At 41.3% G+C, this 25000-nt stretch overlaps 4 protein-coding genes across 4 annotated transcripts in view; 1 reads left to right on the top strand and 3 right to left on the bottom strand.

The window, feature by feature from the left end:
• Positions 1–3331: 3331 nt before the first annotated feature.
• On the bottom strand, positions 3332–10820 carry LOC122133062 (golgin subfamily A member 6-like protein 22). Its single transcript, XM_042708387.1, has 3 exons — positions 9861–10820; positions 3571–4434; positions 3332–3425 (listed from the first exon to the last, which is right to left on the bottom strand). Exons 1-3 carry the CDS (start codon positions 10740–10742, stop codon positions 3423–3425), a joined length of 1749 nt encoding a protein of 582 aa, XP_042564321.1. The 5' UTR covers positions 10743–10820; the 3' UTR covers positions 3332–3422.
• LOC122133061 (golgin subfamily A member 6-like protein 22) lies at positions 6910–9101 on the bottom strand. Its single transcript, XM_042708385.1, has 2 exons — positions 7149–9101; positions 6910–7003 (listed from the first exon to the last, which is right to left on the bottom strand). The coding sequence occupies exons 1-2, from the start codon at positions 9045–9047 to the stop codon at positions 7001–7003; spliced, it is 1902 nt and encodes a 633-aa protein (XP_042564319.1). The 5' UTR covers positions 9048–9101; the 3' UTR covers positions 6910–7000.
• Positions 10821–13246: 2426 nt separating the features above from the next.
• Positions 13247–14891, bottom strand: LOC122133105 (protein enabled homolog). Its single transcript, XM_042708519.1, has 4 exons — positions 14538–14891; positions 14319–14387; positions 13875–14163; positions 13247–13297 (listed from the first exon to the last, which is right to left on the bottom strand). Exons 1-4 carry the CDS (start codon positions 14693–14695, stop codon positions 13247–13249), a joined length of 567 nt encoding a protein of 188 aa, XP_042564453.1. The 5' UTR covers positions 14696–14891.
• Positions 14892–22248: 7357 nt separating this feature from the next.
• The window catches only part of LOC105901492 (dystrophin-related protein 2-like), a 36585-nt gene continuing 33833 nt past the window's right edge, over positions 22249–25000 (top strand). Inside the window, exon 1 of the mRNA XM_042708518.1 lies at positions 22249–22265. Coding sequence (XP_042564452.1) covers positions 22249–22265 — 17 coding nt within the window. The remainder of the gene's footprint in view (positions 22266–25000) is intronic.

The following is a 25000-nucleotide window of genomic DNA, read 5'->3' as shown; positions in this document are numbered from 1 at the left end:
CTGTTTCGTGAATTTTCAAAAAATTCAAATTAATATGTTCCATCACTGTATGTCTCAGCTAATATTGCAACTCCCATGAAACAGGGATTTTGTCGTATTATGGAATCATTTAGCAGTAAATACTGGAAGAAGGTTTGTCATGCCAACACATTAGGTGTCAAAAGTATAAGGTCACCTAACTCTGGTAACTCAGCTGAGTATGCTAACTTAGGGTGACCAGATTTGAGTTTGTGAAAAAGGGGACACTTTGTTGCGGGGGAGGGGGCGGGGTAGTGTATACTGGATCTGGCCCACGGGGCATACAGATGACCCCGCCCCCTCCCCCTTGACGAAGTTTTAACATCCATTTTACATGCAGATGACCCCGCCCCCTCCCCCTTGACGAAGTTTTGACATGCAGATGTCATGTGCTCTTGTAAACAATGCAACTACTGGAAGCGGCAAGGTGCTCAGTGTTGCCAGATTGGAAATGGCGTATCATACCAAATGCTCAAAATATTCGTCTTTGGAGGATAATTATCGTGCATCTGGCAACACTGAGAGGGCGGTCGACCAATGACAGTTCTCTCTACAGTTAGAGCTTGCGCAAGATGGTGGAACATAAAGGAGATACCCCTTCCAAAACTTGTAAGGGCGTAAACAGTAGTTTGTGAAAGACCCAGAGAAATACAAATATCCCGAGGCAAAATCCTGGACAATTTTGGAATCCCTGCCGTACGCATTTTTTAGGTCTCGAAAAGAGGACATGTCCGGGTAAAAGAGGACGTCTGGTCACCCTAGCTAAGTGGTAACTCAGCTGACACGCTAACTGGTAACTCAGCTGACATGCTAACTGGTAACTCAGATGAGCACGCTAACTGCTAACTGGTAACTCAGATGAGTATGCTAACTGGTAACTCAGATGAGCACGCTAACTGGTAACTCAGATGAGCACGCTAACTGCTAACTGCTAACTCAGATGACACGCTAACTGTCCAGCAGATTGATAGTTGCTGCAGGAGAGATAAGAGTAGCAGCATCAGTGTGCTTTATCGGCTAAATGCAGGTGCAGTGAACCTACATATTTAATACTAACTGACGGAAAATATTCAACTTGTAAATCTTCCTGGCTGAAATACTATAATGATTTTGAATGCACAAGACCATTAAAAATCAGTGCGTGCCTAATCCTGGCGTTCTGTTTTGTAGGCTATTAGCCTAATTCATGGTATGGTGTTTTCTGAATAGTGAGCAAGACTGCTCAATGTTTTCAGTATGGTTATGTAGAAATGTGGTGATTTTGGCATCATTTGGTTTATAACCACTCTGTTACCAGACACTAGTTGTATGGTGTGACCGATTTAATGCAGTTGACCTTGGGAAAGCCACTGATGCTGTTGGAAAAACAGTCCTTAAAATATACTTCCTTTGACCTTAATTCCCCTGAGACCACACAACATTAAGGTATATTAAGGGGTGACCAGTACAAAATTCTTCCTTAAATCTATGCACAAATCTGCTCAATATTCCATTTAAAAATATGTTTTCTGTAGGTTTCTTTATTCATATCTGTAGCTCAGATTCACATCTTGTCAATATTGGCATCAAGCTCTTATACATAAACCTGGATACACTTTGGAGATGGCGAAGATAGATGATCAATACGTGATGAATATTTGCAAAAGGGGCGTGTAAGGCACAAAATAAATGATCAGAGCAAGTAGACACATGAAGTAATGTTGAATTGAAAACAACGTGCAGATGAACTGAGTAGAATGAGTTCCAGGTGAGTATAACGTCATTCGGTGCCGACATCTTCCTCCACTACCACACCCTCTGGTGGCCATAAAAAGTCATGACAGTTACTATATCCCTCTGTTCGTGTGTAATAGGCCTGAAATGATATGTTAGTGTTAGTGTAGAGGGGTAGAATAAGGATTTTCTGTGTTTATAGCCTTTGTTTTTTATATATGGGCCATTCTACCGAATTGGTGCAAAGTGTGGTCCCACAACAATACAAACTATTTACAAAACAATTAAGTATTCAGACATAGATATTTACTAAGAAAATGTTATGGTCTATTTAAACCCAAGACATTGATTGAGATAGGGATAAGCTAAATATATACAAAATCATCATTTATAGGGTACTTTCTATTGGGAAGTAGCTGTCCCTAACCCTGGCATCTAAATTTCAATGTCTGTAAATAACACTTTTTAGATTTTTTAGATTTTTTTCAATGATGTAATTTCAAAGATCTTTACGATTAAGTTTAAACAGAACTTGGAAGATTTAGATTTATTGTGGGTTTCATTTAAAAAAAAAAAAACTATACTCAAAAAATCATGTCCATAGTTTTCATGTCACTACCGAAACACAGGAGTTTTAGTCCATTGGCTGAGCCTGGTTTTTAGCCACACCCCTGCATTTATAACCAGGCAGTGATACTGCATCCCTGTTCCTCATGGCTGAATGGTAAGTAGCTAGATCCCATACTTTTGATATAACTGTGTTCCAAAGTCTGGAAATCAGTGTGTAACCTTAAGAATGGTCACTACCGAACACATATTTTTCTTCAGTTAAGTAAACTTTTTGGGGTTTTATGCAAAGTATTATGTTTGTTTGTGTGTACACCTCTTCAAAGATTTGTTTGCTAGCCATGTACTTGCTAGAATTATTTATTTATGCTCAAAATTAGCTAGAATTGTCACTACCGAAACAGTCACTACCGAAACAGTCACACTACCAAAACATATGGTAACGTTTCGGTAGTGACATGATCGTTTCGGTAGTGACAAAATGGAATGGTAAGATGAATTGTATAAATTGAACTTTGAAATGTGGTAAAAATGTAAAAAAAATTTTTATTTCATTGTGAAAACCTTCAAGAAATATTTGTAAAAATACTCTTCAGAGAAGGGAAGGAAACACAATCTGAACAGGTTAATAATAATACTCTTTTACCATAGTGTATTACTATGTTTCGGTAGTGACAATTTTTGGGAGAGGAAAAACATTCCAACACATTCTGGAAATACAACATAAAAATTGACGGTTCTTTTACTAGAAATGTGTGCTTTAGATATGGTTCAATATACAAACGGACAAAGTTTTGGGAATAAAACATACAAATTTTCAAAATATTTCCAACCTGACTTTGCACCAATTCGGTAGAATGGCCCATATAAGGGTAGCATAAACACTTAAAATGTATAATTAAACCCTAAAACAATACTTGGTCTAAATAAACAACAAAGTTCTCAATGCAAAATAGATTTTATTTGTATTGTATTGAATACATGTGTGTGTGTTTCTGTCCACTTAGATGTTGAGATTAATTCTATCATTGGGAAGATGATATGTAGGATGTGACACATTTATGGAGAATCTGTGATTCCTTTCTTTCCCTTTCATTGTCCATATGTGTCTTTGTGTGTCCATATCACTGTAACAGAGTAGACATACACACAGGTATAATTACTAAACGCATCTAGTCAAACAAAGACAAAGGCAGAGACATTCATAGGCATTCAACACATAATATACCAATTAATAATTCATGTGTGTGAGAAGCGGTCTATCACACTAACCTGTTTCACTTTTGTGGTCCCAAAACTCAGTCTCTTCTTCACCCACTTCAACACAGATCGTCCTTTCTTTTTCTGCTCTACGTTTACTTGGGCACTTCCAGGCTGGGTGTGTCCTCTCTCCCCCTCTTCCTGAGGTTCGTTTTGGGGGTTTATGACCTCCACTTGACGCCTCTTCTCCACCTCATCCATCCACAAGGCACCGGATTCAGTCGCTCCGTCGTTGTCATCGCTGTCTCCTGGCAGAGCCTCCCACCTCCTGTTCATCTCCTCTGCAATCTTTCTCATCTCCTCTCTTTCTCTCACTTTTCTCTCCTCCTTTCTTGCTTTCTCCTTCTCAATCTCTACCTTTTTCCTCTCGTCCTCTTTTTGCTCATTCTCTGCTGCTTTCTCCATCTCTTTTTTCTTTCTCACCTCTTCTCTTAGTTTGGCCCTTTCTTTTTCTCTCAGGCTCTCCTCCTTTTCCTTTCTCAACATCTCTGCTTTAGTTCTCTCCATCTGCTCCGTCATCACTTTTATCTCCTCCTCTCGTGCTTTCTCCTCCTCAATCTCTATCTTTCTCCTCTCGTCCTCTTTTTGCTCCTTCTGTGCTGCTTTCTCCATCTCTTCTTTCTTTCTTTCCTCCTCTATCTTTTGGACAATTTCGAACTCTCTGCTCATCTTGGGTGTCTTGTTTGCTTTCTGTGCTACCATCTCTCTCTGTGTTCTCTCTTCTTTCTTTCCTCCATTGTCCACCTCTCTCATCCTCTTTTCCTCCATCTGCCTCTGTTTCTCTCTCTCTGCATCCTCTTCATCTGTTTTTGCCTTCAGCTGGGTCCATGTATTCATATCATCATTACTGAGTGTCGTCACAAGTGTGTCGCCTGCCTGTATTATGGAATCATTTAGCAGTAAATACTGGAAGAAGGTTTGTCATGCCAACACATTAGGTGTCAAAAGTATAAGGTCACCTAACTCTGGTAACTCAGCTGAGTATGCTAACTTAGGGTGACCAGATTTGAGTTTGTGAAAAAGGGGACACTTTGTTGCGGGGGAGGGGGCGGGGTAGTGTATACTGGATCTGGCCCACGGGGCATACAGATGACCCCGCCCCCTCCCCCTTGACGAAGTTTTAACATCCATTTTACATGCAGATGACCCCGCCCCCTCCCCCTTGACGAAGTTTTGACATGCAGATGTCATGTGCTCTTGTAAACAATGCAACTACTGGAAGCGGCAAGGTGCTCAGTGTTGCCAGATTGGAAATGGCGTATCATACCAAATGCTCAAAATATTCGTCTTTGGAGGATAATTATCGTGCATCTGGCATAACCACTCTGTTACCAGACACTAGTTGTATGGTGTGACCGATTTAATGCAGTTGACCTTGGGAAAGCCACTGATGCTGTTGGAAAAACAGTCCTTAAAATATACTTCCTTTGACCTTAATTCCCCTGAGACCACACAACATTAAGGTATATTAAGGGGTGACCAGTACAAAATTCTTCCTTAAATCTATGCACAAATCTGCTCAATATTCCATTTAAAAATATGTTTTCTGTAGGTTTCTTTATTCATATCTGTAGCTCAGATTCACATCTTGTCAATATTGGCATCAAGCTCTTATACATAAACCTGGATACACTTTGGAGATGGCGAAGATAGATGATCAATACGTGATGAATATTTGCAAAAGGGGCGTGTAAGGCACAAAATAAATGATCAGAGCAAGTAGACACATGAAGTAATGTTGAATTGAAAACAACGTGCAGATGAACTGAGTAGAATGAGTTCCAGGTGAGTATAACGTCATTCGGTGCCGACATCTTCCTCCACTACCACACCCTCTGGTGGCCATAAAAAGTCATGACAGTTACTATATCCCTCTGTTCGTGTGTAATAGGCCTGAAATGATATGTTAGTGTTAGTGTAGAGGGGTAGAATAAGGATTTTCTGTGTTTATAGCCTTTGTTTTTTATATATGGGCCATTCTACCGAATTGGTGCAAAGTGTGGTCCCACAACAATACAAACTATTTACAAAACAATTAAGTATTCAGACATAGATATTTACTAAGAAAATGTTATGGTCTATTTAAACCCAAGACATTGATTGAGATAGGGATAAGCTAAATATATACAAAATCATCATTTATAGGGTACTTTCTATTGGGAAGTAGCTGTCCCTAACCCTGGCATCTAAATTTCAATGTCTGTAAATAACACTTTTTAGATTTTTTAGATTTTTTTCAATGATGTAATTTCAAAGATCTTTACGATTAAGTTTAAACAGAACTTGGAAGATTTAGATTTATTGTGGGTTTCATTTAAAAAAAAAAAAACTATACTCAAAAAATCATGTCCATAGTTTTCATGTCACTACCGAAACACAGGAGTTTTAGTCCATTGGCTGAGCCTGGTTTTTAGCCACACCCCTGCATTTATAACCAGGCAGTGATACTGCATCCCTGTTCCTCATGGCTGAATGGTAAGTAGCTAGATCCCATACTTTTGATATAACTGTGTTCCAAAGTCTGGAAATCAGTGTGTAACCTTAAGAATGGTCACTACCGAACACATATTTTTCTTCAGTTAAGTAAACTTTTTGGGGTTTTATGCAAAGTATTATGTTTGTTTGTGTGTACACCTCTTCAAAGATTTGTTTGCTAGCCATGTACTTGCTAGAATTATTTATTTATGCTCAAAATTAGCTAGAATTGTCACTACCGAAACAGTCACTACCGAAACAGTCACACTACCAAAACATATGGTAACGTTTCGGTAGTGACATGATCGTTTCGGTAGTGACAAAATGGAATGGTAAGATGAATTGTATAAATTGAACTTTGAAATGTGGTAAAAATGTAAAAAAAAATTTTATTTCATTGTGAAAACCTTCAAGAAATATTTGTAAAAATACTCTTCAGAGAAGGGAAGGAAACACAATCTGAACAGGTTAATAATAATACTCTTTTACCATAGTGTATTACTATGTTTCGGTAGTGACAATTTTTGGGAGAGGAAAAACATTCCAACACATTCTGGAAATACAACATAAAAATTGACGGTTCTTTTACTAGAAATGTGTGCTTTAGATATGGTTCAATATACAAACGGACAAAGTTTTGGGAATAAAACATACAAATTTTCAAAATATTTCCAACCTGACTTTGCACCAATTCGGTAGAATGGCCCATATAAGGGTAGCATAAACACTTAAAATGTATAATTAAACCCTAAAACAATACTTGGTCTAAATAAACAACAAAGTTCTCAATGCAAAATAGATTTTATTTGTATTGTATTGAATACATGTGTGTGTGTTTCTGTCCACTTAGATGTTGAGATTAATTCTATCATTGGGAAGATGATATGTAGGATGTGACACATTTATGGAGAATCTGTGATTCCTTTCTTTCCCTTTCATTGTCCATATGTGTCTTTGTGTGTCCATATCACTGTAACAGAGTAGACATACACACAGGTATAATTACTTAACGCATCTAGTCAAACAAAGACAAAGGCAGAGACATTCATAGGCATTCAACACATAATATACCAATCAATAATTCATGTGTGTGAGAAGCGGTCTATCACACTAACCTGTTTCACTTTTGTGGTCCCAAAACTCAGTCTCTTCTTCACCCACTTCAACACAGATCGTCCTTTCTTTTTCTGCTCTACGTTTACTTGGGCACTTCCAGGCTGGGTGTGTCCTCTCTCCCCCTCTTCCTGAGGTTCGTTTTGGGGGTTTATGACCTCCACTTGACGCCTCTTCTCCACCTCATCCATCCACAAGGCACCGGATTCAGTCGCTCCGTCGTTGTCATCGCTGTCTCCTGGCAGAGCCTCCCACCTCCTGTTCATCTCCTCTGCAATCTTTCTCATCTCCTCTCTTTCTCTCACTTTTCTCTCCTCCTTTCTTGCTTTCTCCTTCTCAATCTCTACCTTTTTCCTCTCGTCCTCTTTTTGCTCATTCTCTGCTGCTTTCTCCATCTCTTTTTTCTTTCTCACCTCTTCTCTTAGTTTGGCCCTTTCTTTTTCTCTCAGGCTCTCCTCCTTTTCCTTTCTCAACATCTCTGCTTTAGTTCTCTCCATCTGCTCCGTCATCACTTTTATCTCCTCCTCTCGTGCTTTCTCCTCCTCAATCTCTATCTTTCTCCTCTCGTCCTCTTTTTGCTCCTTCTGTGCTGCTTTCTCCATCTCTTCTTTCTTTCTTTCCTCCTCTATCTTTTGGACAATTTCGAACTCTCTGCTCATCTTGGGTGTCTTGTTTGCTTTCTGTGCTACCATCTCTCTCTGTGTTCTCTCTTCTTTCTTTCCTCCATTGTCCACCTCTCTCATCCTCTTTTCCTCCATCTGCCTCTGTTTCTCTCTCTCTGCATCCTCTTCATCTGTTTTTGCCTTCAGCTGGGTCCATGTATTCATATCATCATTACTGAGTGTCGTCACAAGTGTGTCGCCTGCCTCAGAATGACCTTGTTTGACATTATCAGTCTCTGTATTATCATATTGCTGGATCTTCCATGCATTGCTGACTGACAGCTTTGGGCTCTTGGCCTTATGCATCCACAAACTATTTGAATTAGTCACAGTCTTGGGGTCACTGCAATCCCTGTTACAAGGATTCTCATCCTCCTTCTCTTTGTTGTGTTCTTCCTGTAGCCATGCATGTTCCTTTTCGTCTTTTGTCTGCCTTTTCTTTTGGTCCATTGGGAGCTCCTTATCCTTCCACATATCTTCATCACTCAAGCTATCTACGTCAATGTCATCGCTGTCACGTGCCTGGATTAATTTCTTGGCCACTTTGGCTTTCTTCCCCTTCTCCTCCCTCTCTCTTTGTGTTATCTGCTCCAGCTCTCTCCTTGTCTTCTCTTGCATCTCTTTTTTCTTTCTCTCCTCTTCTCTTAGGTTGGCCCTTTCCTTTTCACTTAGCCTCTCCTCCTGTTCCTTTCTCTCCATTTCTGCTTCCATCCCTCTCTTCATCCTTTCGTCCTCTTTCAGTTTTTCCATCATGGCTATCCTCTTGCTCTCCTCTTCTTTCAGTCTCACAGTTTTCATTTCTCTCTGTCTCTCCACTTCTAGCTGTCTTGATTTGTTCTCCTCTTCCAATCTCCTTTCTTTTCCTCTATCTATTTCGGTCGTTCTATTGTCCTTCAGGAAGAGCAAGTCTAGGTCTACACTGGCCTCCTCACTTTCATTCCAGTCTTCTTCTGATCCATCCTCAGTGTCTTCAAAGGATAGTCCCATTGACTTCCACAGCTGGGAGGTCTCCTCCTCAATTTTCCGCATCATATCTGTGTTCCTTTCGTCTCTCGTCTGTGGCTCTTTGACTTTCTCATCCTCCTTCTTCTCCATCTTCTCCTTCTCTTCTTTTCCTGAATTCTCACTTCCCTCTTGTCTCTCCTGTCCTTTTTGCCTCTGGTCTTCATGTTTCTCCCTCTCCCTTTTTTTGTTTATTTCAATTTCTGCTTCCTCTCTTGTTCGCTCCATCTCCTCCATCCTTCTTTGCTGCTCCTCTCTTTTTTGCTCTGTCTCCAATCTCACTTTCTCAATCTCCTCTCTTGCTTTCTCCTCCTCAATCTCTATCTTTCTCCTCTCGTCCTCTTTTTGCTCCTCCTGTGCTGCTTTCTCCATCTCTTTTTTCTTTCTCACCTCTTCTCTTAGTTTGGCCCTTTCTTTCTCTCTCAGCCTCTCCTCCTGTTCCTTTCTCACCATCTCTGCTTTAGTTCTCTCCATCTCCTCCATCCTTTTTTCCTGTTCTTCTCTTTTTTGCACTGTCTCAACTCTCACTTTCTCAATCTCCTCTCTCTTTCTCTCTGTTTCCCGTCTCTCCAACTCATCCATCCACAAGTCATCGGAGTCAGTCGCCCAGTCGCTGTCATTGCTGTCCCCTGACAGAGCCTTCCCCTTCCTGTTCATCACCTCTTCAGTCATTCTCATCTCCTCATTTTCTCTCACTTTTCTCTCCTCCTCTCGTGCTTTCTCCTCCTTAATCTCTATCTTTCTCCTCTCGTCCTCTTTTTGCTCCTTCTGTGCTGCTTTCTCCATCTCTTCTTTCTTTCTTTCCTCCTCTATCTTTTGGACAATTTCGAACTCTCTGCTCATCTTGGGTGTCTTATTTGCTGTCTGTGCTACCATCTCTCTCTGTGTTCTCTCTTCTTTCTTTCCAACATAGTCCACCTCTCTCATCCTTTTTTCCTCCACCTGCCTCTGTTTCTCTCTCTCTGCATCCTCTTCATCTGTTTTTGCCTTTAGCTGGGTCCATGTATTCATATCATCATTACTGAGTGCCATCACAAGTGTGTCTCCTACCTCAGAATGACCTTGTTTGACATTATCAGTCTCTGTATTATCATATTGCTGGATCTTCCATGCATTGTTGACTGACAGCTTTGGGCTCTTGGCCTTATGCATCCACAAACTATTTGAATTAGTCACAGCCTTGGGGTCACTGTTACAAGGATTCTCATCCTCCTTCTCTTTGTTGTGTTTTTCCTGTAGCCATGCATGTTCCTTTTCGTCTTTTGTCTGTCTTTTCTTTTGGTCCATTGGGAGCTCCTTATCCTTCCACATATCTTCATCACTCAAGCTATCTACGTCAATGTCATCGCTGTCACGTGCCTGGAGTAATTTCTTGGCCACTTTGGCTTTCTTCCCCTTCTCCTCCCTCTCTCTTTGTGTTATCTGCTCCAGCTCTCTCCTTGTCTTCTCTTGCATCTCTTTTTTCTTTCTCTCCTCTTCTCTTAGTTTGGCCCTTTCCTTTTCTCTCAGCCTCTCCTCCTGTTCCTTTCTCTCCATTTCTGCTTCCATCCCTCTCGTCCTCCCTTCATCCTCTTTCAGTTTTTCCATCATGGCTTTCCTCTTGCTCTCCTCTTCTTTCAGTCTCACAGTTTTCATTTCTCTCTGTCTCTCCACTTCTAGCTGTCTTGATTTGTTCTCCTCTTCCAATCTCCTTTCTTTTCCTCTATCTATTTCGGTATTTCCATTGTCCTTCAGGAAGAGCAAGTCTAGGTCTACACTGGCCTCCTCACTTTCCTTCCAGTCTTCTTCTGATCCATCCTCAGTGTCTTCAAAGGATAGTCCCATGGACTTCCACAGCTGGGAGGTCTCCTCCTCAATTTTCCGCATCATATCTGTGTTCCTTTCGTCTCTCGTCTGTGGCTCTTTGACTTTCTCATCCTCCTTCTTCTCCATCTTCTCCTTCTCTTCTTTTCCTGAATTCTCACTTCCCTCTTGTCTCTCCTTTCCTTTTTGCCTCTGGTCTTCATGTTTCTCCCTCTCCCTTTTTTTGTGTATTTCAATTTCTGCTTCCTCTCTTTTTCGCTCCATCTCCTCCATCCTTCGTTGCTGCTCCTCTCTTTTTTGCTCTGTCTCCAATCTCACTTTCTCAATCTCCTCTCTTGCTTTCTCCTCCTCAATCTCTATCTTTCTCCTCTCGTCCTCTTTTTGCTCCTTCTGTGCTGCTTTCTCCATCTCTTTTTTCTTTCTCTCCTCTTCTCTTAGTTTGGCCCTTTCTTTCTCTCTCAGCCTCTCCTCCTGTTCCTTTCTCACCATCTCTGCTTTAGTTCTCTCCATCTCCTCCATCCTTTTTTCCTGTTCTTCTCTTTTTTGCACTGTCTCAACTCTCACTTTCTCAATCTCCTCTCTCTTTCTCTCTGTTTCCTGTCTCTCCAACTCATCCTCCCACAAGTCATCGGAGTCAGTCACCCCGTCGCTGTCATCGCTGTCTCCTGACAGAGCCTCCCACCTCCTGTTCATCACCTCTTCAGTCTTTCTCATCTCCTCCCTTTCTCTCACTTTTCTCTCCTCCTCCCTTGCTTTCTCCTCCTCAATCTCTATCTTTCTCCTCTCGTCCTCTTTTTGCTCCTTCAGTGCTGCTTTCTCAATCTCTTTTTTCTTTCTTTCCTCCTGCATCTTTTGGATGATTTCTAAGTCTCTGCTCATCTTGGGTGTCTTGTTTTCTTTCTGTGCTACCATCTCTCCTTGTTTTCTCTCTTTTTTCTTTCCTCCATTGTCCAACTCTCTCATCCTATTTTCGTCCATCTGCCTCTGTTTCTCTCTCTCTGCGTCCTCTTCATCTGTTTTTGCCTTTAGCTGGGTCCATGTATTCATATCATCATTACTGAGTGTCATCACAAGTGTGTCGCCTGCCTCAGAATGACCTTGTTTGACATTATCCGTCTCTGTATTATCATATTGCTGGATCTTCCATGCATTGTTGACTGACAGCTTTGGGCTCTTGGCCTTATGCATCCACAAACTATTTGAATTAGTCACAGTCTTGGGGTCACTGCAATCCCTGTTACAAGGATTCTCATCCTCCTTCTCTTTGTTGTGTTTTTCCTGTAGCCATGCATGTTCCTTTTCGTCTTTTGTCTGACTTTTCTTTTGGTCCATTGGGAGCTCCTTATCCTTCCACATATCTTCATCACTCAAGCTCTCTATGTCAATGTCATCGCTGTCACGTGCCTGGATTAATTTCTTGGCCACTTTGGCTTTCTTCCCCTTCTCCTCCCTCTCTCTTTGTGTTATCTGCTCCAGCTCTCTCTTTGTCTTCTCTTGCATCTCTTTTTTCTTTCTCTCCTCTTCTCTTAGTTTTGTCCTTTCCTTTTCTCTCAGCCTCTCCTCCTGTTCCTTTCTCTCCATTTCTGCTTCCATCCCTCTCTTCCTCCCTTCGTCCTCTTTCAGTTTTTCCACCATGGCTATCCTCTTGCTCTCCTCTTCTTTCAGTCTCACAGTTTTAATTTCTCTCTGTGTCTCCACTTCTAGCTGTCTTGATTTGTTCTCCTCTTCCAATCTCCTTTCTTTTCCTCTATCTATGTCAGTCTTTACATTGTCCTTCAGGAAGAGCAAGTCTAGGTCTACACTGGCCTCCTCACGTTCCTTCCAGTCTTCTTCTGATCCATCCTCAGTGTCTTCAAAGGATAGTCCCATGGACTTCCACAGCTGGGAGGTCTCCTCCTCTATTTCCCGCATCATATCTGTGTTCCTCTCGTCTCTCGTCTGTGGCTCTTTGACTTTCTCATCCTCCTTCTTCTCCATCTTCTCCTTCTCTTCTTTTCCTGAATTCTCACTTCCCTCTTGTCTCTCCTTTCCTTTTTGCCTCTGGTCTTCATGTTTCTCCCTCTCCATTTCTTTGTTTATTTCAATTTCTGCTTCCTCTCTTTTTCGCTCCATCTCCTCCATCCTTCTTTGCTGCTCCTCTCTTTTTTGCTCTGTCTCCAGTCTCACTTTCTCCTCCTCAATCTCTATCTTTCTCCTCTCGTCCTCTTTTTGCTCCGTCTGTGCTGCTTTCTCCATCTCCTCTTTCTTTCTCACCATCTCTGCTATCATCTCCTCCTTCCTTCTTTCCTGTCTTTTTTGCTCTGCCTCCACTCTCACTTTCTCAATCTCCTCTCTCTTTCTCACCATCTCTGCTTTAGCTCTCTCCATCTCTATCCTTCTTTCCTCTTCCTGTCTTCCTGTCTCCAATCTCACTTTCTCAATATTCTGTCTCTTTCTCTCTATCGCCTGTCTCTCCCTCTCCATTTCTTTGTATCTTTCCATCTCTGCTCTCCTCCTCTCCACTTCCTCGTTTCTTAGAATCTCCTCTGTTATGAGCTCCACCTCCACCGCCTGTCTCTCCACCTCATCCATCCACACGTCATCAGAGTCATCAGAGTCAGTGTCATCTCCTGACAGAGTCTCCCACCTCCTTTTCATCTCCTTCTCAGTTTCTTTCCAGTCTTCTTCTGATCCATCCTCACTGTCTTCAAAGGATAGTCCCATGGACTTCCATGGCTGGGAGGTCTCCTCCTGTATTTTCCGACTTCCCTTTTGTCTCTCCTTTTCTTTTTGCCTCTGGTCTTCATGTCTCTCCTTCTCCATGTCTTTGTGTATTTCAATTTCTACTTCCTCTCTTATTCGCTCCATCTCCACTCTCACTCTCTCAATCTCCTCTCTCTTTCTCACCATCTTTGTTTTAGCTCTCTCCATGTCTATCCTTCTTTCCTCTTCCTCTCTTTTTTGCTCTGTTTCCACTCTCACTTTCTCAATATTCTGTCTTCTTTTCTCTATCGCCTGTCTCTCCCTCTCCATTTCTCTGTATCTTTCCATCTCTGCACTCCTCCTCTCCACAAGCCATGCATGTTCCTTTTCATTTTTTGTCTGCCTTTTCTTTTGGTCCCTCCATATTCTCACAATCTCTGCTATCGTTCTCTCCATCTGCTCTATCCTTTTTTCCTGTTTCTTTCTTTTTTGCTCTGCCTCCACTCTCACTTTCTCAATCTCCTGTCTGTTTCTCTCTATCGCCTGTCTCTCCCTCTCCATCTCTGCTCTCCTCCTCACCACTTCCTCTTTTCTTAGAATCTCCTCTCTTATTAGCTTCACTTCCTTCTCCTTTCTCTCCACCTCCTTCCTTGTTCTCTCCAGCTCCGCTCTTTCTCTCTCCATCTCCCTCTTTCTCTCTATCTCTGCTCTCCACTTGTTCATCTCCATCCTCATGAAGGGGTCTCTCTCCATCTTCGCTCTGGAGTACTCTTGCAAGCTCTTGCCATTAAAAAACTCCATAACCAGATGATTTCCCTTCTGGATGTTTCCACCCATTTGATAATGGGTATGTTGATCCGAAGTGAATCTTTTGGTTTGGGAAAGACACAAGATGCCAGAAAGCAAAGGTTAGCAAAGCTCACCATATTTCTATCACATTCATCTTTGTATAAATCTAATACCAATTTCTGCTTCCTAGACCTGGTAATCTGAGCTAGCCTAAGACCTTCATGGGTTACTTACCGTTGCAGTGTGTCCTGGGCAATGACCTCACAGTGCCCGCTATGGGCCTCTAAGTGAGCCATGAAAGCCCTGAGGGGAAAAGAGATATTCGTGTTTAAAACTATGAACAACCACAAACAATAGAACAATAGAGCCGATTGGGCACAATCTGATTCTATCAGTGGGATACCATGGATGGTCTCCAAGCCCACCACATCAGTGAGTGTATGACATACATACCTTCCGAGGCTTTCGTAGGTATTTCTCATCTCCTCTTCCATTTGTTGGGCGCCCGCCTGTTGTGTGACGGGCATTGAGTCAAGTGGGACACCATCCTGATGCCTTTCGAGGCTTTCGTAGACATCCTGATGCCCAGCGTCCTTTCCCTCTGTCTCCATAACCTCCACACTACTCCCCCTCCTTATCTCCTCCGCTGCTTTGTTAAATTAACTCTTCTTAATCTGTAATTCTGTTCTATGGGGGAGGGACAGATTAGAATGTATTATTTTTAATTTACATGTTTCTATTGTGACATCATGATACTTGCAGGGACAATTCTCCAATCACAGAGCTTTATGGGCTTGACCTTTAACCCCTATTAGTAATGCATGTAACCCTAACAAATCCAGAGTTGAAACAATGAGACATGAAAATAATTAAATAACTTGTATTAATAGTGACCTTATTTTAGGAGCAAGAGCATGATCATTTCATTATTTTATTCTACAATAACAGAATTGTCTAAAGACATCAGTATGATTTGTTTAGATCAATAGGCAAGACATAGTTTTACATTTATTAATTTATCAACTGAATTACTTTCACAAAAACACCCTTATTAGAAACATGACAATTTCATTGTGATGTCTTGTTTTAATATCTTGACATTATGTGAAACCACATAGTCCTATTAACCTTATGTCCACCATATAGTAATTGTTACATTGTTTTATTTAAGGTTTTTAGCACTTTAGACACTTTTGTCCAAAGCGACTCAGAAAACATTGGATGAAAATAGAGTAAAACCAACAATGACACAAAATTAATCTGTTGTATTAAGCACAATGTATATATGTCAATTATTGTAGTAGTAGTAGTACAGTAAAAAAAAAAAAAAACATATATATAAATGGATATGACTAACTCTATTATATTATATATATGTACAATTTGCTGAAACAATTATGATCCATATAAAATAGTCTGGCTGTAGACAACATTGCCTTGTCTAAATCTTCCTAAATCTTTTTATATATATATATATAATATTATTCATTAATTCTACTATACTGGAATGTGCTCACCTGTTCGTGCTGACTGTTTGCTGTAGAATGAAACTGTGAATGTGAAACTTGCTGTAGAATGAAACATGGTCACAATAACAGAGATGGAACTTTGTCTTGTTCTTCATTATGACATCACAACATGCATCAGCATCAGCAGTTGACGAGACGATGCGAGAATGTTAGTGGTGGTGGAGTAACGGACAATTCAAAATTGAATGAATTGAGTGCAGTGCTTTATATCATTGCTTGAATGTTGCCCAGTCCGGTATCCATCCTCCACTCCCTGATATGCCCAGACTTGCAAGTGATGCCCTAACAAACGTTATATATGAAGTTCAAGCACTCGGTACTGGAAGAAAAAGAAGAATATATATCTGGACACCCTTTAATTATATCTTGACAGAAAATAAAACACAATGCACCGCCATAACGGGAGAAAAACCATGTGCCTTCAACACAACAAGCCTCAAGAGGCATCTGAAAGCGCACCACCTGGCAATGTATGCCACGGTAAATTAGCTAGTAACTGTCAATGATATCACATTCAACTTAGCTAGTTATTATCATATATTAGCCAACGTTAAGTCAACTTCAAAGGGGCAGTCGAGTGTATAGGGTGTCCACTTGGATAGCTAGCTAATACTTATTGATTGAAGCCTGCCGTTAGCCTTGGCAAATAATCGCCAAAACGTTTAGCTAGCTAACGTTAGCTATTAGCTAACGATGAGGTAGCATAGCTAAATTACACTAGCTATCGATAGCTAGCTAGTAAACTCATTGCAGTGGACTATAGGGCAGGCCACGCATGACATTTATCAAGAAAAAAATAATTAATATGTGATTGGTTTACATATCCTTGTCTATTTGGGCAATTGTTATTATCATTGGCACCACTTTCCACTGTCAAAACTAGCCGTCTAGCTAAATCTGTTGGTTATGAAATTGCACAGCAATTCATATGGAGGATATGTGGTTGATTTAGCTCCAAGGCCAGGTAGGCATAGTAGTTGTATTATGCTATCACATCATTTGAATCTTCAAAATCTAGACATGATATTCGCTTATATTTTAATGATAATACTGTTAATTAGATATTGCCTTAAAATTATTATTTTCATTTAATTATTTGGAATTCAGCTGTAGGCATATACTAGGAGATCTGTATATATATTAGAGACTAATTGTATCCACAATTTAATCACTGCAAACTAGACTATTATGCTGTTGTAGACACAACACAGGGGGTCTCTGGGCCTGAGAAGGGAAGGAAAGGAGTTGAATGTGGCCATAAGATAAATGTGACTAAAATGTAATGAGTTTTTGTCGACTAAAACTAAGAAGGATAAAAATGAATGTGACTAAAACTAATATGCATTTTCGTCTTAAGACTAAATTCCAACACTAATACAGTATCTATTGGCACAAAAATACCATGTTTGATCATTGGAATTGTTTAGGATTCTATAGAATAAAGCCACTTACACATGATCACACACACAAGAGCGCGTGTGTACACAGAATGAATTGCTATTTGTTGATGTTTATGCTGTACCAAGATCTCTCCTTACATAGTGATGATATGAGCTTGTTAAATCTTCACTGTCTCTGAAATGCCATGACTTTGTCAAAAGTGAAATCTGATGACCCAGTCAGATAAGATTAGCCTCTGCCAAGATATGTGACAGGCCTGTCATCCAGGATGGAACATTAATAATGGTCTCATGTGCATGTAATCCTCTACTTCTGGCACTAGGGGGAGTAGTGGGACATGCAAAGTTCTGGAATCTACCATATTTGTAACTGCACAGAATAGATGTTTCATTTTGCCATTCAACTGAATATTTTACAACATCAGTACTTCCTCTGGGTCTTCATCATGTGTGATAGTTCTGATTCATATGTACAATTCTTACTGGACCCAGAGTGCTAACAGTTGAAATACAAGGAGGAAGAGATATAATTAAACATAGTACAAAGGTGTAACTTTTTGATTAGTTTATGTACAGTATGTATATAGACTATATTATTCATTTTCATTTGCATTGATACATTACAACATTGGGAAAACTCCACTATGCAGTCAGGAATAACCTCACAGTAATGTTGTAAAGATCATATATGTCAAAAAGGTATATGGGAGATTGACTAAACACATTTTTTTTATTTTTTATGTAAACTTCCTTTCTCTCACATTTCCTCTTCTCTCTCTTTCTCTCTTCAACAGTAATGTACCATGTGTCCAGTCCTCTAGGTCCTTTTCAGCACAGCATTACAGATAAGCATACATAATGCATTGTGATAATTGCATGTAGTCTAACTAGGACCTGTCCACTCTTTACCATTACTCTTCCCAAAATAGCAGAAGAGAAACATTTGTGAACTGCATCTCTGTAGTCCAGAATCTTTCCCCCTCCCATTCTTCGTCCTCCCCATCTCTTCCTCTTCCCACTCCTCTGCTTTGCTCTTCCTCCCTGCTCTCCCCGTGTCTGGGCCGGCTATGCTGTGCTGTGCTGTGCTGTGCTGCGCTGTGCTGTGCTGTGCTGTGCTGCGCTGTGCTGTGCTGCGCTGTGCTGTGCTGTGCTGTGCTGCGCTGTGCTGTGCTGTGCTGTGCTGTGCTATGCTGTGCTGTGCTGTGCTGTGCTGTGCTGTGCTGTGCTGTGCTGTGGTGTGCTGTGCTGTGGTGTACTGTGCTGTGCTGTGGTGTGCTGTGCTGTGGTGTACTGTGCTGTGCTGTGCTGTGAGGTGCTGTGCTGTGCTGTGCTGTGCTGTGCTGTGCTGCGCTGTGCTGTACTGTGCTGTGCTGTACTGTGCTGTGCTGTGGTGTACTGTGCTGCGCTGTGCTGTACTGTGCTGTGCTGTGCTGTGCTGTGCTGTCCTCTGGAGGCCCAGTGGAGCGGACTGGAGATGAGGCTGAGCCAATGTGGCAGTCCCCTCACTGTGCGCACCGCTTGGAGGGGGCGGGGTCCTCCTGGTAGCTCTCTCACTCTCTCTATCTATCTATCTCTCTCTCTCTCACTTTCCCCCGCTGATATTCTTTCTCTCTCTTATTCTCTCTCTCACTTGCTGTCTTTGTCTCTCAGTCACTCTATTCTTTTATTCTTATTCTCTTTCTTTCTATCTTCACTTCTGTCACCCCCACCTTTTTTGCTCTCTTTCTCTTTTTTTAGCTTCTCTCTCTCTCGCAGCTTCTCCCTCTCTCTCTCGCAGCTTCTCCCTCTCTTTATTTCAGTCTCCCAATCTGCGCTTCTCAGTGCTACTCTCTCTTTCTCTGCTGCTTCAAGTCTGTCTCATGTGCTCTACCTCTTCTCTCTCTCCCTGTCTCTCTTGCGCACACACACACACACACACACACACACACACACACACATTCGCTCTCTTCTCCACCCTCTCCTACTCTATTGCTATTGGACTCTTCTTCAGTAGCTTTCTCATGCTTACTGCTTCCTGCACACATTTTCTCATCTCCTCTCTTTGTCGTTTCGTCTTCCTTTTTCTCTCTCTCAGGCTCTCGGTCCCCCTAGCTCTACTTTCTCAAGTGTTCCTCCAGCATGTGCTGTTTTATTTCGCTTTTTTAGATTCGTGACGTCTCTCAACAGAAGAAAAAGGCTGAGGGACAGTAGACTGAGTGGCGAGTGAACGTTTTTTTTTCCTTTTTTTCTCTTCCTTGTTCTTTCACTTTTTCCCATTTTCTCTCCCACAAACCAAGTAGTTTTCTCTCTTCATGCTGCTCATCCTGTCTTCCACACAGCTTAGCTAGAGTAGAACTTCCTCTATCTTCATCTTGTGTGTACTGGTGGATTCATCTCTGATTTCATCCCAGCATAATGGTAAGGTGAAATGCTTGCTCTCTCTCTCTCTCTCTCTCGTTCTCATTCTCTGTGTTTCTCATTGTACCTGTGTGTATATGTGCGTGTTTGTTTGCGTGTTTGTTTGTTTGTTTGTTTGTTTCTGTGTTCCTACTGAGAAACAATTACAAAGTGTTCCCCACAAACCAATTAAGTTTTGATTAAAAATGTCATTTGGCAAGTTTCTTTTACTTGTAGGCTACATGAGAAAAATAATTCAGTAGCACAACACAAGAACATCAACTCCAACAGTCGATTCACTGATATATTAATGCATTTTGAATTTGAGCATGTGTGTCTAAGAGAGAGAGAGATATATACTGGGAGAGCAGAAGAGAGATAAGAGTAACTCTCTTTGCTTCCATCCCATTTCCTCACTTTTTAAAAGCACACTCACATCCCCCTCTCCCTTAACAACTGTACCAAAAACCTCTACATCTGGATTCCACATTAACAGCAACATCCCTCAACACTCCCTGAGTTAGAAACGGATCGAGCCTCCATCTCCTTGCCTTTGCAGCAGACGCACAGATGCCCGTGCGCCGCCAACCATGCAGAGGAGGCGGGCATGAAGCACAGGGCACACCAGCAGGCACTGTGGAGCGACGGCAGGAGCAGGGGGGGTGAGTGAGCGAGCGGTTCGCCTGGTCAAGCATGAGCGTGGGGCCACCAGTGCCAAGGTCGAGGGGGTTAATCCTGGCTTCGAGCGCACAGACTCAAGAAAGTAGTGTGTGTTGTACTTATAAAGGGACTGGCTCTGTGGTACAGATCTGGGGAGTACTGTGGGTGAAAGAAAACAAACAGATTTCATATTTATTTTGTTAGTCATCTGTGAGTCACATCTTTGCGTCACGTATCGTCAGTGTGCGTCGTGTTGCCAATTACAGTAAAACAGGATTAGGTTGAATTTGCAAAAGTGAAATGACTTGAGGAAAGTCAGTGCACTCAGGTTCACTTGTTGTTGTCTTTAGGCAGCCTTCTTTACGTAAGCCCTTAGGTGAGCATACAGTATGCTTGTGCTCATGCATACTTGATTGCTCAGGTTCATGTGAATATGAATTGAGTATACAAGTGTGTATAATTGCCTGTGTAGCAGTACAGTGATTTGTGTGAATGTGCACTTGCACCTGTGTTTGTGTATCAGCACATGTGTGTGTGTGTGTGTGTGTTTGTGTAACCAAGTCTGTGTATTGGTATGTGTGTGAGTGCGCACTTGTGTCTGTGTTTGTATATCAATGCACGCTCTATGTGTGTGAGTGTGTGTCTGTGTTTGTATGCGTAATTCTGCCACGTGTTGGTTTTCAGAAACAGAGGTGTCTGTCTGTGCTCCTCTCTGCCTGAAACACAAGATTAATGAGATGATCCACTTGGCTAAGCACATTACTCATTTCCGTTTGGTGCAGCTGATTATTTAGGAGATGCACTCTTCTCCTGAAGACAGCGGGGTGAAGCAGAAAGAGAAACACAGACAGACAGAGGGGGGGGGGGGGGGGGGGGGGGGGGATTAGCAGTCATCTTTAGCTGCAGAATTCACGAGGTCGTTGTGGTGCTAATTAACTATGTAATGCTATACATACCATCTTTAAATTTCAGTGGTGAATAATTCATTCAGCATGTTGACACAGTGGAGTGAAGTATATTTAGCTCATTTCATTCCTTGTATGGTTATGTAAGTAAGCCATTTACATTGTTAATAGAATTCAACGATGGTAAAGTACACTCAATCAGATAGCCACTAAGTCTGGAGCACATCTGGCTCTGACTTGGACCAGCTCCTCACTAATGTGAATAGAATACAAAAGAATAGAATACAATAGAATAGAATACAATATAATATAATACAATAGAATAGAATACAGTAGGATCTGTGTGTATCTGTGCCAGCTTTGGGCCATTTCAGTACAGGAAATGAGGTCTTGTTGGGATACAGCTCTGGCTAATGTGAGTCCAGTATGTTATTGTCTGAATATTTTCACTTCAGTGATTCACAGATGTGACATTGAGCTACAAATGCTTTTGGAAATGTTCAGTGTGCGAGACCTCCTCCAATGACTAGATGAATTAGATGTTGGAGACTCGTAGCACAAGAGCAAATTCATTTGAAGGGTGTTTTGCCTCCCTCCTCACACTGTGACTACACTGATTGTGAAGCTTAGAATTGGAAATGAAAGATCATCTTAAAACGAAATTTGATTGTTTCATATGATTACATCAGTAATTAACGAATGGCTAGGGACAGTTAACGTTCAAGTTAATCTAACAGCAGCTAGTAAAATGTTTCCATATTCACTTCAAAATGCTCCAAATGACAGAATATTTTCTCCAAAATGAGGCCAGAAGTGCTTCAGCGGGGTGTCTTGACACCAGCTTGCTTTATTGTGACGAGGCCTGCCATAAACTCAGGCATCAGGAGCAGACAGAAACAGAGTTCACACAAAGACAAGAGAGGACCACGACGGGTGTGTGTGTGTGTATGTGTGTGTGTGAGACAGCCTCTAACACGTCTCTTTCTGAAGACAGTTCAGATGCTGGACTCCCTTGGTAGATGTTTTTCTTTGAAAGCTGGGCGCTGTGAGGGACAAGAAAGCACACGGTGCTGCTAATGTTCTCATGAATAAGGCAGATGTTTTTTTTTATTTATTTCCCCTGTTCCAGTCCTGTTGGGGGACATGAATGCATTCATAAATGCCAATGCCGCTGTAACACATCCAGAGAGTCTTGTTCCCTTCAAAAGGCCAACACTATTACATGATGAGCGGAAATCCGTGGAGAGGCCCTCATTTAATAGAGCATCGAGCTGTGAGCTACGGGTGTGACGCAATGAGAATCCGCAAATGGCAAGTCGTCAAAGGGAGTCGAGAAGAATTGTTATTATTTGCATGTATGCACTCATAGACGCGAGAAGTGAAAGTGTCTTTTAAGCCAATCATATGGACAGGAATTGTGATATGCGTTGTGATGACCAGCCACTTATCACCCCCTGGCCCCCTACACTGCCTACCCAGCCTGTTTATGATATCACATAGACAATGGAAACTATAGCCTTACAATCGCATTCCAAACACTAATAGACTCTATTGGGTTTTCCCAACATGTAAACACACCAACTCATCGCTGCAACCACATAATTGATATGGCTTAGCAATTGACCACCCTATAGTTCTACCTTTGAATATTCTGAATATGTAAGCACACAGATACTTTCACAAATGTCAGTCATTTTTTCAGTTTTCCAAAACACTGTGGACCAAAGCATTACACATTTTCAGTGCTAGAAGGTACAAAAGACAGAACAGTTTGCTAAAAAAAATTGTGAATTTCAGCAAACTGAAATATATTTGTTATAAAATAATTAACATAGTTATACAACTATTTATGGTGCAGAGAGTTGTAACAGTAACAAAGATTGCTTACAGTATTTCAAAATGTTCAGTATGGAAATTATACACACATTGTGCCTATGTAAGAGGTACTAACTGACTGTGTGACCATACCCAGCCTCCTATTTGGGTCTTGTCAAGGCAGTACATCAACATCACAACTAATATCCCTCCTTGGAACTGGTATGTCTTGCATTTTGAAGGGCAGTGCCTTAAAAAGGTGTGTCTTGGAAAGTGAATTATTTGTGTAATGATTTGCAAAAAAATCAAGAGTTAAAGGCTGAAAATGATCTTGCAGATTTGGTGAGGGATTTTGTTGTTTGAGCGACAGGTTTCAGAAATTGTGTGACATTTAAAAAATGCTGTGTGTAAGCCGTTTAAAAAAACCTGTAATTGCCACTATACAGAGAGATGTTAAACTATTTTAGAACAGTACATGTGTTGATTAGGTTTTAAACTGAGTGAGTACTAGGCTGTAAAATATTAAAAAAACACATTTTCAATCTCACTTTTTATTGTGCATGCCCTGGGGAATGATAGGCTACTGGATTCTTGTATTCACTGTCTGTGTGGTGTTGAGCATAGTTGCATAGCCTACGTAGCCATTTGGTAGCATATTTTGTTGAGTTGAATGACCGGTCAATTGATCAGCTGAGTGGTCACTGTTATGCTTTCAAATTGTGAGGAGATGAGATAAGATGCGTCCTGCCAGATGTTAAAAACCAACATGGTTACATTTCCTTCCTCAAAACTACTTCCATGCAACGCCTATACCTTTTTTTATCAGACACACCCAACTGAGGCGTCGGTCCACCCTGGAAAGTGCTAAAGTTTGTGCGCATGTTATGAAATGACCGAATGAATGTGCCCTAGTTATCAAACTAGCTTTACGTGATACCCCCTCCGTGTTGCATACGGGGCGACAGTGGTACAGTGGTACAGGAGGTAGAGAAGTCGTTTAGTAATCAGAAGGTTGCTAGTTCGATTCCCTGTCGAAGCGTCCTTGAGCAAGACACTGAACCCCTAATTGCTCCTGATGTGCAGTGTGCCATCAGTGTAAATGTAAAAATGTGTATACATCCTTGTAAGTCGCTTTGGATAAAAGCGTCTGCTAAATGACTAAATGTAAATGTAACCTCCGGTGCAAATCAGGGCCCCTTTCTTCTGCTCTGCTTCCAAAATAAAAGACACTCTGATTAACATTACAGGGGTACTCTAGAGGGGTTGACGCCTTTTCCTGGTGTCTGCGTCAATTTTCTGCCACTTCTAAAAGTATACATATACTGAATGTATATGCACTGTTAATATTATTTTGTTAGTTAGGTTGTTAGTTCAATTCCCTGTCGAAGCGTCCTTGAGCAAGACACTGAACCCCATATTGCTCCTGATGTGCAGTGTGCCATCAGTGTAAATGTAAAAAAATGTGTATACATCCTTGTAAGTCGCTTTGGATAAAAGCGTCTGCTAAATGACTAAATGTAAATGTAAATTAATTATACAGGGCGTATTTGAATCCAACTGGTTTGGACATTTCATGTTAATGACCTTATGGAAATGTTTTGGCAACATGTCAAATGGTTCATATGTTCTGTGTGTGTCCTTTCTCTCCGCTTGCTAAATGTGGTTGTGTTCTGTGCTCTGAGGGATCATGCACAGCCGTCATAACATCAGAAGAATAGAAACTGACATGTTGATCAATCAAAGTGGAGTAGTGAGTCCAGACGTCCTCTCCATCTACTCTAAGTGGAGGCTGTTTAGAAAAGATGGAAAGGCACTCTGACTATGAAGTCTAATTGAGTATGAAATCTTCTGACTGCACAACCACATCAGCACTTTTAAATGAATCTTCTAGAATGTTCTAGACCATGCATTCTCAGTGTAGTGACAGAACACATCCTTATATACAGTATGTCCTGCATATACAGTCATTCACCTAAAGTGATGAATAGATTTTGATGGCATAGACCAGTGGTTTGCAAACTTTTTACAGTCCCGTACCCCCTTCAAACATTTAATCTTCCGCTACGTAATGAATGCTTGTTCATCGTTGCGATCGTTGTTGTGTTTATTAGAAACAAATACAGCCTTGCAGGACAAAATACTGGGGAATTTCGGCGATTTTGATGCACAAAATTATGTTTTCGTCTGAAAGTTGCAATTCTGTTTCAAAGGGTACATTCCACGAATTCCGT

This window comes from Clupea harengus, chromosome 8, assembly GCF_900700415.2.
Source record: "Clupea harengus chromosome 8, Ch_v2.0.2, whole genome shotgun sequence".
Classification (NCBI taxonomy): Eukaryota; Metazoa; Chordata; class Actinopteri; order Clupeiformes; family Clupeidae; genus Clupea; species Clupea harengus.
The sequence above is the reverse complement of the archived record's forward strand: the minus strand, read 5'-3'. Positions and strand labels throughout refer to the sequence as shown.

Excerpts from the sequence above, each read along its gene's own strand:
- LOC122133061 (XM_042708385.1), bottom strand. The coding sequence starts at position 9,047 with ATGGAGGAGATGGAGCGAACAAGAGAGGAAGCAGAAATTGAAATAAAC.
- LOC122133062 (XM_042708387.1), bottom strand. The coding sequence starts at position 10,742 with ATGGAGAAGAAGGAGGATGAGAAAGTCAAAGAGCCACAGACGAGAGAC. Across the intron at positions 4,435-9,860 it reads TCAAACAAGGTCATTCTGAG|GCAGGCGACACACTTGTGAC; the intron begins GTAGGAGACACA and ends TCCATAATACAG.
- LOC122133105 (XM_042708519.1), bottom strand. The coding sequence starts at position 14,695 with ATGGAGACAGAGGGAAAGGACGCTGGGCATCAGGATGTCTACGAAAGC. Across the intron at positions 14,164-14,318 it reads GCCCAGGACACACTGCAACG|ATTCACTTCGGATCAACATA; the intron begins GTAAGTAACCCA and ends CCAAACCAAAAG. Across the intron at positions 13,298-13,874 it reads TTCTAAGAAAAGAGGAAGTG|ACAGTGAGGATGGATCAGAA; the intron begins GTGAGGAGGAGA and ends TATCCTTTGAAG.